This window comes from Trichechus manatus, unplaced genomic scaffold (genome assembly GCF_000243295.1).
Source record: "Trichechus manatus latirostris isolate Lorelei unplaced genomic scaffold, TriManLat1.0 scaffold00045, whole genome shotgun sequence".
NCBI classification, from domain to species: Eukaryota; Metazoa; Chordata; class Mammalia; order Sirenia; family Trichechidae; genus Trichechus; species Trichechus manatus.
Window position 1 is genome coordinate 12,894,999 of NW_004443981.1, and position 15,662 is coordinate 12,910,660.

The 15,662-nt window shown below is 53.7% G+C and overlaps 1 protein-coding gene across 1 annotated transcript in view; it reads left to right on the forward strand.

Moving 5' to 3' along the window:
* The first annotated feature begins 3,846 nt into the window (after nucleotides 1–3,846).
* BCL11B (BCL11 transcription factor B) overlaps nucleotides 3,847–15,662 on the forward strand; it is a 92,443-nt gene continuing 80,627 nt past the window's right edge. Inside the window, 2 exon segments of the mRNA XM_023731796.1 lie at nucleotides 3,847–3,913; nucleotides 4,401–4,766. Coding sequence (XP_023587564.1) covers nucleotides 3,847–3,913; nucleotides 4,401–4,766 — 433 coding nt within the window.

Genomic DNA, 15,662 nt, shown 5'->3' on the forward strand with positions numbered 1-15,662 from the left:
GCTGACAGCAGCAATAGTTTGCAGGGTTGCCTGATACTTGGGTAGCTTGTCACAAAAGAAATAATCTCAGAAGAAAACCTCATCGTTGGCTTCTGCTTTTGAGGCCTAAGTTTGTCAGACGAGGTAGCATGAGGAACTGGTTTGCAGGGCCTGGGAGTCTGGAAGGCTGTCCTTGTTCTTCTGTTTTTGTGTGTGTGTTTTCTTTTTCCTGGTGCTCTCTCGCTCTCTCTGGGAGGCGGTTTGGACCACACTGTGTCGCACTGCCGAAGCCTTGTGCTCTGGGGCTGTGTGGAGCCTCCAGGCCCCAGGTACCCGCAGGGCAGAGCAAAGAAGGTTCTCGGAGAGGCGGGTCATTCTCACTTGGCCCTTTGCAGGCCTGGGCAGAGGGGTTGTTTCTCCTTTTATTTCTTCCATTATTGATACAGTTGTAGGGAGGACCACACACACACACATATGCTGGCGCGCGCACACATACACACACACACACACACCCTCCACGCCCAGCCCGGCATCCGCCTGCCAGCGGAAGTGAAACCACAGCCGTCTTTGGAGGTATGGCGAAGGCCTCAAGCGTGAGCTTTGGCCCTGGACGCTGCCCTGGTCCACTTGCTGTGCCCCCAGGAGTCTGGCAGCTTGGTTTTTGTTTTTTTTTTAAATTGTGGTAGAACGTAGATAACAAAACATTTGCCATTTCAGCCATTTTTACCTGTACACTTCAGTGACATTAATTACGTCTGCCATGTTGTACAGCCTTCACCGCTATCCATTTCCAAATTTTTCATCACCCTTGACAGACATTCGGTGCCGCTTGAGCAGTAATCCCCATTTCCCCCTCCACCTGCCCCGGGTAACCACCAGTAAACTTTGGTCTCTGTGTGCCTGTTCTAGATATTTCATGTAAGTAGGATTATATAATATTTATCCTTTTGTGTCTGATGGATTTCACTCAGCATAATGTTTTCAGGGTTCACCCATGTTATAATAGGGATCAAGACTTTCTTTCTCTTCATGACTGAGTAACATCCCATGGTATGTTTGGGCCACATTTTGTTGATCCATTCATCTGCTGATGGACAGTTGGGTTGTTGGCACCTTTTGGCTATTTTGGCTCTTGGGGATAGTGCTGCTATGAACGTTGATGTACAAGGAGTGTGACAGTTTTGGGGCCCAGGGTGACTGTGCTTCCTGGGAAACGGAGGACACGGCGGGCTCCAGCTCTGAGCCCCGCAGCCTGGGGGGTAGGGAGAGGAAACCCCATTCTTTGGGGTTGTGTGAACACCCTCTGCCATCTGCAGGAGTTTTACTTTCAGTGCTGAAGGTGGGAGGGGAAGGAGATTTTTTGGTTTCTTTTCCTCCCAAGCTCCGTGAGATGCTGTGAGCTGGGCTGTGGGTCTGGGCGGGGGAGGCTGCGTTCACAACAGCGCCCTGGAGCCCGGGTTGACCCCAGGGCCGTGCTGGGGACGCCAGCAGGGTCTCGCTGCCCAGGGTGGTTGGCTGCATGGGGAGCTGATTCAGAAACCAGGACTGTAGCACAGTGAATGGCTGTGGATACTTTCAAATTCAATTACTGTGTCTCACACGAGCTTGCTGCAGGAAGAAAGTGAAAAGGCAGAGACTGCCAAGAGAAGGGAAGAATACCAGATGTTACCAAAAAAAAGGAAAAAAAAAGTCCTGGTACAGAGTCCTTGGCAAAGGAGGGAAGGGAGAGGGAGGAAGGCTTGCGAACAGGCATATGTGAACTTTGCTAATTTTTAAATGTCTGTGTTTCTTTTGAATTAGAAAATGAATGTGGAATTATGTAGCTTACAACCTAGCAGAGAGGAGACATTCGTGCCTGCTCCCTGGAACTCCCACCCAGGACAGCCAAGGACGGACGTGGCTGAAAAAGTTAATTAAAAGTAAAAAGTAAATTACAAAAATTAATAAGACCCCCCAAATCAAATTCAAAGACCAAGCCCCCGCCCCCCCACAGAAAGGGTGATCTCTTGGGGACGGTGGATGGCCTTGTCATTGTGGCACGCTGTCGTCAGATGCTCTCGTTGACAGCACCCGTTGGCCGGGGACGGCGTTAAAAACAGTCCCAGGTACGGTGCTGGCACCCTTCCTACCACACACCGTGCCCCTGTTTCATCCAGATTCTCAATTTCATTTTGTCCTTTTTTGCTTTTTGGTTCATTTCCTTCGTGCTTTTTTTTTTTTTTTTAACTAAACAATATTTTGACCTGCTCCTCCCATTTCTTGAAGCCCCTTTTCCAGAAATGGCACACAATACGTCCTTCTGTTTCTGAAGAAATGTTTTCCCAGCCCTCTCCTTTGGCTCTGAAATTACGTATATGTAATTGGTAATTAAAGGTGGGAGCTTTTCAATATAAACAGTATTGCTCAATGTTAGATCATTAAAGGGAAAAGAGGCACTGAATAATTACCTTTTACTTTCTGACAAACCGTTCACAGACATCCCGTTTCCCCCTCGAACCGCCGCCGTTCAGCGCCAGGGTTGTGATTACATTTTCACCAGAGCACAGCATCTTTTCATAAAATAAATTGGTAAATTAATTATGTAGCATTGTCTTCAAACTCCTTTGTAAGTAAACTCCGATTTCTTTTTTCAAGTGTAATGAATGGTTTCTGGGATGGGCTTTGTAGGGCTGTTTGCCTACCTTGTAGGTTCTTTTTGTTAGAGATATGCAGACAACAGGTTTAGGATCTGCTCGTTGGCGGGGGATTTTCCTACTGCCACATTTTGCGTGCGTTTATTTCTACATTTAATTCATTCAGGGCTCTGTCTGCTTTTTGCGAACCATGGGCAGAATCTCAATGTCATTTCCCTTCTCGGCATACCTGTGCATCCCTTGTACACGTGTAATTCACGTGTGCATGTTGCACGTCGTGGATCATGTGCTCTGGACTCGGTTTGACACACCGGCTTGCACGGGCCTGTGTTCACACAACACAGAGAGGACAGTGATTTATGTGGAGGATGGCAGATGCCACAGAATTTTTTCCTTAAATTATCTGTTCCTTGGCTCTGGCCCGTCAGTAACTTCACTTTGACAGAATGTGTTTCTCTCCCTTCCGGTCCTCCTTCCGCTTCTTCTGTGGTTTCCATTATCCTTTACAAAGTACTGTACAGCTCAAAATCTACCTGCCTCCTCGGATGGCAGACCTAGGCTGCCCTCGCCTCTGGGAAGGCCCGCCACTGGCCCCTTCTCCCCAGCGACTGACACTTCTCCCGAAAAACTCCCGCCCGAGTTTGCCCAGACCCAGAGGGGAATATGAAACCTCCTGTCCGCTTCTCTTATTTATGACGCTTTTGGCTGCCGAGTCCTCCAGTTGTCCCTCGAGGCGCTGACTGCTTTTGGAGGCATTTATTAGCTTCAAACTATGTGGGCCCCCTGCTCTCTACCAAAAAAAAAAAAAAAAAAGTGAAAGGAAATATATCGCCTGCTAAAGAAATAGGAAAATGTACGGCCCACTGAAGGGGTGGTTTGTGAACTGCCGAGAAATGCTTTTGGAGTCTAAAGAATTTTTTCTTTTTTCTTTTGGGAGTGAAAAAAAAACCAACAAGCAGAATGGGAGGGCGGGGAGTTGATGGGTGCTGGGAAGTCAGCAAAGAAACGCCAGGCTGACCAGGACTGGTGCTGGCGGGCCAGCGTCCCCGTCCCCCCTGCACTGTCCCTCCCAGCCGTTTGTGGACCAGGGCTCACTTGTTGCTTTCGGAGCATGTGGGCCTCTTCCTCTAAGGACGGGCCCGCCGACGCCCATCTGGGTTTCTGTTTCCTTGTTTGGGGTGCAGCCAGGTCTCAGGTGGAGGAGCGTGAGTAGGACCAGCATGAATGGGAGCCCATGAATGGAAGGCGGGAGGGGAGGGAGGCCCCGTTGTGCTCGAGCAGGCGAGGGGCTCTGCTCACTGGTCCTCGACTCAGCCCCTCTAGAATTCCCCCGGGGGTCTAAAGCACATACTTATGCTTGGGTCCTGTCCCCAGCGGTGACTCTGTCATTGGTCTGGGGTGTGGCTGGGGCATCAGGATTTTTTTCAAGCTCCCCAAGTGATTGTCCCATGCCAGAGTGTCTCCTGCTGAAACAGCAATGGCCCAACTCTTGTGAAATTAGAATGTGTGTGTCTGTGCGTATGTGTGCTCTGTTGGGAGGGAACTGGCAAAAATAAGCTAGAAAGCTGTCCAACCAGCACTTCTTCTGCGACAGTCTCTGGGAGCCTCCACATTACTCCAGGAGCCTCAGTTTGCCCATCTGTCAAAGGGGGACAGTGAGATCTCCGTCTCTAGGAATGATGGGGAGGACGTGGTGAGCCTGGTGGGGCAGGGTGGAAGGCCCGGTACTTGTGATTGCCTAAGTCCATCTCTGTCTTCTCTGCCCCTTCTCCTTTCTGTCTCCAGCAGAGGCTGACCACGTGGAGGCCGCCATCCTCGAGGAAGATGAGGGTCTGGAGATAGAGGAGCCCAGTGGCCTGGGGCTGATGGTGGGTGGCCCCGATCCTGACCTGCTCACCTGTGGACAGTGTCAGATGAACTTCCCCCTGGGGGACATCCTGGTTTTCATAGAGCACAAGAAGAAGCAGTGTGGCAGCGGCCTGAGTGTTTGCTATGACAGGGGCCTGGATAAGGGCAGCCCGCCACCCTCCGCACGCTCCGAGCTCAGGAAAGTGTCCGAGCCAGTGGAGATTGGGATCCAGGTCACCCCTGACGAAGACGACCACCTGCTCTCGCCCACGAAAGGCATCTGCCCCAAGCAGGAGAACATTGCAGGTAGGCACTGTCGCGTTCACCTGGCTGCCGCTCACGCCACCTCCCGGAGCCGCGCCCACCTCACCCCTGCTGCTGGGGGCTCGCCCTCTGGCTCAGGGGCTGGTGCTGGGAGGGCCTCTGGGCCACCGGCTGGTGCTTACCCTTTCTGAGGGTCCCCTGGATGGTGGGGGACAGGCCTGGGGCTCGGGGCAGCCCGACCGGCCGGGGTGGCTTTGCTTTTGGTGAGGGGCTCCGGCTTTGGGCCTCAACCATGGACGTTCGGAAGTCTGCTCGGCCGTCGCTTTGCTGGTGGTCTTGGCCTGATCCCTAGCTTTGGAGCCAGGCAATCCTGGGTTCACATCTCTGCTTCACAACTTGGACAAGTCATTTCCCCATCTGTGAAATGGAGCTAACAAAATGCACCCAGTCGGGTCGGTGTGAGGATTAGATGAGCCGTTGTGTGTGGCAGGGCCGGGTGGGCACTTAGGAGTGGGAGCGCTCACTTCCCCCTCCCTCCTCTCTCTGGCCTCAGTTTCCCAACTGTCAAAAGAGGGGTAGGCCCCCGATCTGAGGCCCCTTCTGACGTCGCCTGAGCTGGGGAGGGGTCTGGGAGGTCTCATGGGAACGTGCTGGAACGCTGCACCCCTGGGGGAGGTCGGACATGCCCTTTCACATGCCTGCTTGCCCGACCATCTGGACGGCCGGTTCCCACCACCTGCAGAACAGGGTAGGGGCCTCTGCGCCCCGGGCGTGGGCTTGCCTCCTGCACCCGGCTCTGCCCAACACAGTGAGTTTGCGTCGCCACCTCTCTCCCCGCCGCGGCCCCCCTCCTGGGACTCACTGCTCTCCGCGGGCAGGATTTGATCCTGGTTTATACTCTTGAGCTCAGGAGGCCGGGGGAGAAAGGAGGGCCCTGGCCAGCCACTAGTCCCCAGCCTGTCCTGGAGCAAGATGGGCATCAGAGTTCATGCAGACGAGGGTTCAAGTCCTGCTGGTGGACTTTGGGCAGTCACTTCCTGGGTCTGAGCCTCAGTTTCTCCACCTGTCCCTGGGGTGGAGGGGTGATACCACAAGCAGGGTTGATGTGAGGACGAAATGAGCAGGGGCTCTCTGAATGCTTTGCTAGTGTGACTCTTCTCTCTGGGGTCCCCTCTGGCTCTGCAACATCAGGTGGATGGCTGGCTGGGAAAATTGGTGCATGGACCCCCCCCTTCAGTGTTTCGGTCCTGGAGGCTGGTGAGGGCACTCGGGGACTGAGGCTTTTCGGTGCTCCTAGTAGGGTGAGCCTGGTGTGACCAGCACGGCCACTCCCACAGTTGAGATGCACGACTCCCATCACAAGGTGGCAGTCAGCTGAGGGTGATGCCGAAAGCCTGGCCCCGCCACAGGGCAGCCGTGTGACCTTGGGCCTTGCTTTGCTCACCTGTAAAATGGGACTCGGAGAGCTGGCTCTTTGGGGAGGTTGTGGTGGTATGCAGAGTTCCTGCAGGCATGTGCCGGGAGACTCTGGTGGGAGACCTTGTGGGCCTGGCCTGGTTGGTGATGAGCATGAAATCCATCACTCTCCTTCAGAGAGGCAAAGGGCAGGGAGGAGAGACGGGTGTGAGCAGCCTGACAGGGGTGTAAACGCTGGCTTCTCGGCCTGCTCTGCAGACCCCAGCCACGTTGCTCACTTAGGGCCCGAGCTGGCAGGCGAGAGAGGTGCTAGGGCCCTTTTGTCTCTGTTGGGGGGCCCATACCCCCCTTCTCTCTCTTGTTTGATGTTTGAGGAGTAGTTGTTACCAGCGGTATGGGTATGAACGCCTGGCTTTGCCTCCAGGGAGAGCGACTCTGAGCCCCCCACCAAACCTTTTGGGGTGGGGAGGAAGACAGCCTAGGAGACTGAGGCCCTCTGTCTGTGTTTCAATGGACAGGGCTTTCTGCTTCCGCCAGAACACTTCCCGATCCTCCGCTCATGGAGGCATTTCCCACCGAGAGGCTGCAGATCACTTCCAGCAGGTCTGCTTAGAAAAGCGACTAAATACGATTGTGTAAAAGGCCGAGTTAACCTCCGTGGCTGCTTTGTCCCCTCCCTTCCTCCTCCTGCCCCCCTCCCTTTTTTGGGGGGTTGTGATACTGCAGCGGCCCACAGTATTTTTATTTTATGTGTGACGGAAGATATTCTTGGCCTTTCTGTTCAACAACAGGACGCATGGATTTCTTCATTCTAGAAAAAATATGTAAAATCATCCCTTAGAAGTCTAAAGAGATATGTTTGTTCAAAGCATTTAAAATGTTATTTTAATCAAAGGCACAAAACCGTCGACGTGCTGTGTCAGCCGGGAGAAGACCGTTGCGTTTTAACAGCACATTCTGCTCCTTCATTTCTAGTGCCTGTCCTCCCTTTTACCTCCCTACTTCGGCACTAACTTTTTTTTTTTTTTTAAATCTTTTTATTTAATAAAAAGGAAAGATTAAAGAATAAAACTTCAGTGGCTCAAATGTATAAAGTAATTTAAAATGGTGGGAGCATTAATTATTTTAGCGTAATTGAATTCTGAGGACTCTGCAGCCTTTGCATTTTTGCAGGCGAGCCCTGTTTATTATTTCTCTGTTTAGATTAACAGTAAAGGAAATACAGATAACTTTCCGTTATTTATTGTAAAGTAAATGTGTCAATTCATGTGTAAAGCAAGCTGCTCAGAGATAATTGAGTCTTTATATTTTAAGAGGGGGGCTTAGAATCACAGGCTTTCTCCACTCGGGCTTCCGGAAATCCCCACAGTGTCCCTGACACTGCAGGCTCAGCCGAGACTGGTCCTCGAGCTCCCCATTCCTGGCCGTGGTGCCCAGAGGATGCTCCAGCCCTTCCACGCCCCGGCGCTGGTCAGCTGGTGGCTATTCGTTTTTGGGACTCTGCCTCTGGCTTTGACCGCCCAGGCTCGGCGGAGTCCGAGGTGAGGTCCTTGTGGTGGTCCGTCTTTCCTGTTGTCCAGACAGGTCCCCAGCCCCTCCTGGCTGCTGGGTGCTTCTAGAGGCATGGGGCTCCAGAGATGGACTCCCCAGGGTGACGCCTGCAGGAATTTTGCCAGCGGTCACCTCAGGGTGTGGACCCAGCCCGCTGGCTCTGGAGATGGATCTAAAGGGAGTAGGAAGGTAGGAGAGCGGAGGGAAGACGTTTCTGAAGCTTTGTCTCCAGGAGAGCATTCATTCATTCACTCATTCATTCATTCATTCACTCAGAAATCCAGCAGCCTGCCTCTCCCCTGCCCTCCTGTGAAGCAGGCACAGAGCTTGTAGAGGGGAGGAAGAGGGCTCAGCCCTCAGGGGGAGCGTGGTCGGGGGATGGCGTGTGGGCATGCTGCATGGGGCCATGGCCGGAGTGCCCTTGACCCTGGACCTGGGCCTTGCCCCTGAGCGTCTGCTGCGGACAGTGTAGGCCCCCGGCCTGCTCGGATCCACATCTGCGCAGCTGTGCCTTATACTCCTAGTCCCCTCCTGGGGCCCCTCCCTGCTGCTGCCCAGCGCGGGGGGAGCAGGGGACCCATCCATCCCAGGGGAGACCGTAGCCCACTTGTAAGCGATCCGGGGAAGGAGGTCAGGGGGTCCAGGGTTTGCAGACAGCATGCATCACCAAGGTGTTATCTGGGATGGGGGTTCTGAGGAGGGGCGAAGAGGAAGGGGAGTGAGGCCTGGATGGGATTCAAGGGCGTATGATGGGGAGACCGTGCGCGGACAAGGAGAGAACACAGCCCCGGTCTGTCCCTCACCTGCCGCTGTGTGCCTCGGGCACGGAACTTGACCTTCTGAGCTACAGTTGCCTCATCTGTGCACGTACCTAAGATTAATTTAAAGTTTAAATACTCGTGCCTGGCAGGCACAGGGGCAGCGTGCTGTGGCGACGGGCCCCCTCCCCTTACAGTCTGCTCCCCCAGCTCCGTCGTTTTCTGCTGGGCTGGCAGCATGCACAAACCATTGCCGTTGAGTCGTCTCCAACTCCTAACAACCCTACAGGACAGGGTAGAACTGCCCCGTAGGGTTTCCAAGGAGAGGCTGGTGGATTCGAACTGCTGATCTTTTAGTTAGCAGCCGAGTTCTTAACCACTGCGCCAACAGGGCTCCAGTAGCATACACAGGTCTCCTTAAATTTGAGTTCACCGTCACAGCTGGGGAAGAGCTTCCACTGGCGTCTGGGAATTCTAGCACCAGATACACCATGAGAACAAGGTTGACGCTCACCCCCATCTTGGGGCTGCATGACGTCCTGTAGTGACAGCTCTCTGATGGCTCTGTAGCCTGGGGAGGGGTCTAGGGGCGGGGACCTCACTCACCAGCTGGCCCCCTAAGCAAGGCACTTGGCTTTTCCGGGCCTCTGTGTCTTCCTCTGCACCCGCCTTTCCCCGTGATGCTGAGGATGAAATGAGACCGGGTGTGTGAAGCAGTTAGGGAGCACAGTGCCTGGTCAAGATAGATGCCTGAGAGGTGGAAGCTTCTAGAAACCCAAGCTCGGTGCGTGGCACTTGCTTTCCACAGTCATGCCTTGGCCACTTAACCTTGGATCTGGCTCTTAGCTCTTCCCTCCAGGTTCCTCTTACAATTCCCGTTCCGTAGGTACTGCAGGGAAGGCTCTGGATAGGTGACGCCTTTTGCCTGTTTCCCTCTCCATGACCAAATGAAGCCGTAATGGGGAGGAATTAGCCACTGGCTGTCCGTCAGGGGTTTGCCTTTTTTTCCCTCCCCCGGCAACCCGAATGTCAGTTTTCTGGCAGTGTTCAGGAGACAGGCAGCAGGTGACAGGAGGTGGTGGAGCCCCGGGCTTGGAGGTGGCAGGCCACTCCCTTCTGCAGTGTCCCCGCCTGCTCTCTGCATCTTCATTTGGAACCCAGGAAGGGCCAGGATAGCCTGGGGGGTTTGCACAGCAGGCAGGGCACAGATAGACGCGGTGGGGGGCTTTGGGGTCCCAGTGACCCATCACTAAGCAAAATGTGTTGGACCAAAAAGGGCTTCCGATCAACCAGAGGATTTAGAGAACACTGACTTCGGACTTTTAAAAATAAGCAAAATAAACGCAAAATGTATATATATACGTATATATACACACATACATATATATACACACATACGTATATATACACACATACATATATACACACATACATATATATACACACATACATATATACACACCTACATATATACACACCTACATATATATACACACCTACACATATATACACACATACATATATATATACACACATACATACATACATACACGCATACACATATATACACGCATACACATATATACACGCATACACATATATACACACATACATATATACACACATACATATATATACACGCATACATATATACACACACATACGTATATACACACCTACATATATACACACGCATACATATATACACACATACGTATATACACATGCATACGTATATACACGCATACGTATATACACGCGTACATATATATACACATACATACATATACACAGATATGTGTGTGTGTATATATATATATATATATATATATATATATATAAGCTCGGCCAGTGGGAGAACGGAAATAACTTGCTCATGCTGGAACCTGGAGATAAACCCCACTCGCAGGTTGTCTTTAAAAGAAACCATGCATTGGATATATTTAGAGTTGTTATTTTCCTTCCAAATTAAGATTAGTTAAATCCATGTGTGTTGTGGATGGATTATCTTTTTTATTATTAAATCGTGATGGTTTATTATTAGTGCTGTCTACACTGGGGAGGATGCAGTGTTCCATTGAGGGGTGTGGCCAAGGCTCAGTCCGGGCGGTTGGCTTTGCAGGGGTGACCTCAGAGCTCTGGCAGGGCTGGTGGGTGGTGGGGAGGGGGCTGCCTGGCACCCCAGCTGTGCTAGGTGCTTCTCATGGATTATCCCATTTAATTCCTCAACCTTGAAATAAGTGTTTCTAGCCCCACTTGAAGGTGGCACAAATAGTTAAGTGCTGGGCTACTAAATGAAAGGTTGGCGGTTCAAACTGACCCAGAGGTGCTGTGGAAGAGAGGCCTGGCAGTCTGCTTCCATAAAGATTACAGCCAAGGAAACGCTATGGAGCACAGTTCTGCCCTGACACCCATGGGGTTGCCATGAGTTGGAGTCAACTCGATGGCAACTGGTTTGTTAACCTCCCTTTGGGGTTGGGGCTCAGAGAGGTTAAGGGACTTGACCAAGGTCAGAGGCACACCTGGGTCTGTCTGGTTTCCTGGGGTAGCCTGGGGTCTGGAGGCTGTTAGGGAGAGAGATTCTAACTGTCTGACTGGCTGGCAGAGCCACCGTCAGGCAGGCACAACCCCAGCCCCCACCGAGGTGGTATTTGGAGCCTATCCCAGGTACGACCCATTTGTACGCACGTGGCTAGGCATCCTCAGCTCATAGAACGTCGACCCACAGTCGGCAGCGCCTTCAAACACTTTGTTCTACTTCCTGGTGGGGTTTGGAGAGGCCGTGGCAGCAAAGGAGACAATAAATGTGACTTCAGACAGATCCGAGCTAGGCAAGGTATGCAATCATAGGTCCCCCCGGGTGGTGAAAACAGTTAAGCACTCTGCTACTAGCTGAAAGGTTAGTGGTTCAAACCCACCCAGAGGCATCCCGGAAGATAGGCCTGGCGATCTGCTTCTGAAAGGTCACAGCCTTGAAAACCCTGTGGAGCAGTTCTACTCTGCACACATGGGGGCACTGTGAGTGGGAGTGGACTCGACGGCAAGTAGCAACAGCAGCTTGGATTGTTGGCTGCGGTTGTTAAAAACAGAGAGCCCTGTTGGGGTCCAACCCTGGTCTCAGCTGGGAGGCTCGGGGTACCAGTCCTCCCATTTCTCAAGCTCACATAACTGGTTCTTGGCAGGGCTATGTCCAGACCCCACTTATCTTGGTTCAGCCATACCAGGCTGCCCAGCCCTGGGGCATGAGGCAAGCCCCTTTACCTTGCAGAGCCTCAGTTTCTTCCTCTGTAAAATGGGGGTAATTCCTGCCGTGATGGCGTCCCCGGGAAATGATAGACTGAAGGCCCGTTGCAAATCGTATAAATACAGCAGGAGCCTTAGAGCCTCACAGCTACAAAACGTGAATTTAGCACTGAGTTGTAGTTGAAAGTTTTATTGAATCAAAAAAAAAAAAAAAAAAACAGGAAAAGTACTGGTCAGTCAAAGAGTAATTTTTTTTTTTCTTTTTTAAGATCTAGGGCTTTGTTGAGCCGCTGCCTTATATAGGGGAACAAGGAAGGGAAGTAAGAAGACAGTGAGAGAAAGAGGCAGCTGGGCTCCCAACAGGGAGAACTTAACCAACGTTCAGCCTCGGTTATTATTATTATTACGGTTTTTTATTTGACAGTAAATAGTTAGCAGTTGACATAAGTTTTTTTATTAGGCATTTGACAGTTTTTTGTTGTTGTTGCTGATTTCCATGCCTGACTAACCCCTAACCAGCAGCTCCAGAATCAGCTAGGAGTGGGCTCTGCTCCGGGGGAGCCTGTCACCTCTGTGTCCCTGGGTTCCTGTCCTCACTGGGAAAGGAAGAGAGAATGAGTTTTTCATGTTCGGATTTTGAATTGAACACATGCTGAGCAGAGCTGGGGTGTACCAGTCATTGTGGAAGTGCTTCACAGGTCAGAGCTGACGGAATCCTCACTGCCATCTCAGGCCATCCCTGGGGGCAGGTACTAGCATCACTTACAAAGAGGAAACTGAAGCACAGAGATGTTGAGTTGCTTGCCCAAGGTCACACAGCCAGGAGTAGAGACCTAAGGGGGCCCCAGCAGGCAGGCTGTGCACCGTGGCAACACGGGAGTGGACACGGTAAATCAGATGTTACTTTCATTTTATAGATGAAGAAATCAAGGTTAGAAGCTGGTGCAGTCACCTCGCACGTCAGCGGCATGCTGCACCCAGAAACCAGGCCTCCTGACTTCCAGGCCAGGGGCTTCACAGGGAGGCATGCTGGGTCTTCAGCAGTTCCTTCCCGGGGAGCCCAGGCCCCAGAGGAGAGCGGGGTTCTTTGGCTCTGCCTGGCACAGGCCCTTTCCTGCTCCTGGCCAGGCAAGGGGTGATGTCCCCTCTCAGGGTGAATCTCTCGGACTTGGGATGTAGCAGGGGACAAAAGAGCCAGGACAGCAGGGCTTCCGTTTACCCTGCACACACCCGTGATTGCGTGTAGACACCGTTTGTGCAAAGCCTCCAAAGCTGGCTGGCTCCGTGACCCCACCCAGCTAGGTAGCGACAGGCAGGTGGGCCTGCTGGAGCCAGGGTGGGGAGAGGCAGGCTCGGGGGACTCAAGCACTAGAGCGCAGGCTGACGTGCTGTGTGGCCTTGAGCAGAGCCTCCCCCTCTCTGGGCCTGAGCTTCCTCAGCTGAAACATGAGCAGGAACCACATGAGTGGTTTCCAGCAGCTGTGGCTGGAAGCCCCAGGCAGGGCTGCGGAGGGGTGGGGGCCGAGCAAGGAGCCTCTGAGCCTCCCGCCTAAGCCCCCTTCCCACCCGGCGGCCCCGACCTTCCTAATTTTTTACATACTGGGTTTAGGAAGGAGCCCTGGTAGCTCAGTGGTTAAGAGCTCTGCTGCTAACCAAAAGGTTAGCAGTTCAAATCCACCATCTGCTCCTTGGAAACCCTATGGGGCAGTTCTGCTCTGTCCTATAGGGTCGCTAGGAGTCAAAATTGACTTGACGGCAGCGGGATTTTGGTTTTTGGGTTTAGGAAGTTAAACAATGACAGGCCTTAGACTGAAGGACAGGCAGCGTCTTTTTCTGCTCTAACATGTGAGGATGCTTCTGGGAAAATCTGGTAGACTTCCGGTGAGGTTAACACGGTTGAAGCTGAGGGTCCCTCGTGCCCACGGCCCTGTCTGGGCCCTGTTCTTAATGTCGTAGTTGTGATTTTGCACCCTTTATTTATTGAGAGGTCGCCCCTCCCACCCTGCCTATTGTATAAACCTCAGGCCCTACAAGTCTGCACCCACCTCAGGCACTGCAGGTGGTGGCCGGGGGTGCAGCCCTTGCCCCATTGAGCCCAGGGAATAGGAGCTTCCAGAAGGAGGGGTTGTGAAGGGCTCTGTGGTCAAGAGCCGGGTCCCGGAGTTCAGAGACGGGCCCAGTGGAGGGAGGCCTTTCTGCAGAAGGCAAAGCTTTATTTCAGTTGTTGTGGAGTTGGTTTCCCAGAACCCCTCCGGCTGGTAGCTGGTTTTGATCTGGAGGTCCTGGGAGGGCTCTGGAGGAGGAGTTTTGCCCAGTGCAGGGCAGCAGGAGGCTTGGGAGGGAATGAGGTAGGACTTCTTGATGAAAGTGCCCGAGCAGCGTGGACACTGGCACCCCAGTCTCCTTTGGGTGGAGGTGAGAAGTCAGAACTCCCCACTCCTGCGGTGGAGAGGGGAGGAGGGAGGCAGGTATTCAGCTGTGTTGGCCCAGGGCAGGGTGGGCTCCGCAGCCCAGGACAGCCGGCCGTGGAGCCGAAGCAGTGTGTGACTGCGCCTGAGGAGCCCTGGGGCCTTGTGGCTTCCAGGGCCTTTGGGTTGCAGGTGTGGATGCAGCCTTAGCTGCAGACTTAGAGGGACCCAGCTTCAGAGGTGCAGGCAGCAGGCCAGGGGACCAGCGTCCACCCAAGAGGAGCACAAGCCCGGACCACAGTTCGGTGCTGGGACGGGGCCCTGAGTGATGGAGCCTATGATGTGAGGACATCTGTACCACCCTTCAGAGTCTGCAAAACACACATCTACCCTGCGGGTTTCAGGCTCAGACAGAACCGGGAGAGGCTGCAGAGAAAGCAGGGGATTTGTTCCAAAGTCGTTTGGAGGGGAGGGCAGACCTTTTGGAGAGTGTAGGCCCCCGACTAGGGAGTCCCAGCGGTCCTCCCTTGGGGCTGGGGGCGGGGACTGCCTGTCCTGGGCTCAGTGTGAAAGCGGCGGTCTGGATTCTTCCTGTCAGTGCAGGACAAACCTTTGATGGCCGCTCCCCACCCCCAGCAACTCGCTCAAAAGTCTGAGGTTGGTAGACCCACAAAATCAAGTTCCCCTCGGGGCCAGAGTGGGTTCTTCCCCCTCCCACCGCCAGTTCAAAGCCAGCCAATTAGGAAATCTAAACAGTGTGGTCTTCTCGGTGCTTGCTGACTTCACTGGCCTGGAAAACTTTCCCCTGCAAACGAGGCGACCTTTTTCGCTGGGAAAAAGTGGGTAATTTTCCTGACCTGGCCTTTGCTTTGGAAAGGAGAAAGGGAGAGCGAGAGAGAACGCGTTTGCAGAAACACACGGGTGCCGAGACAGCAGAGCAGGTCCACGCTATGGTTCAGGGCAGCGCTGGCGGGGAGCGCCGCGCTCTGAAGGCCGAAATAGCCCTTCCGTGCGCACGCGGGACGGGAGACTGGGAGGCTGCGCAACACCCAGCGGCCCGAGTTGTTGGCGTGTTCTAAGTCTCTCTTGGGGGGCGCCAATTCTAGGGCCGAACGTCTCTCCCCGCTCCTTGAAAAAAGGCGCCGCCTGCCTCCCCACTAAAGCAATTTCCCATTTGCCCGACGGTAGCCACTAGCAAGACGCGTCTGGCCCCTCCCCCTCTGCAGCGCACACCCCCAACCTCGCCAACGGAGGGCCCTCGGCCGAGCCTCTTCCCCTCCCCCATTCCAGACAGTCGTGCCCCCCACCCCCGCTCCCCGGTGGGAAGGAGCCGGGAAGGGAGGTCTACGGGCCACGCCTGCGGGCATTCCGGCCGATCTAGGCCCCTCCCCTCTGGGTCTCCGAGGTTGGGGTTCTTGGCGCCCCTTGGCCGCCAAGCCTGGCGCACATGGCCTTGCCCGAGGCGGGCGGCGCGGAGTCCGCAAGGGCGGCTGCACCTCCGGGACCCCGCAGCCGGCACTGCGCCAATCCTCAGCCACTTCGAGATGGGCCGGGGGCTCCCC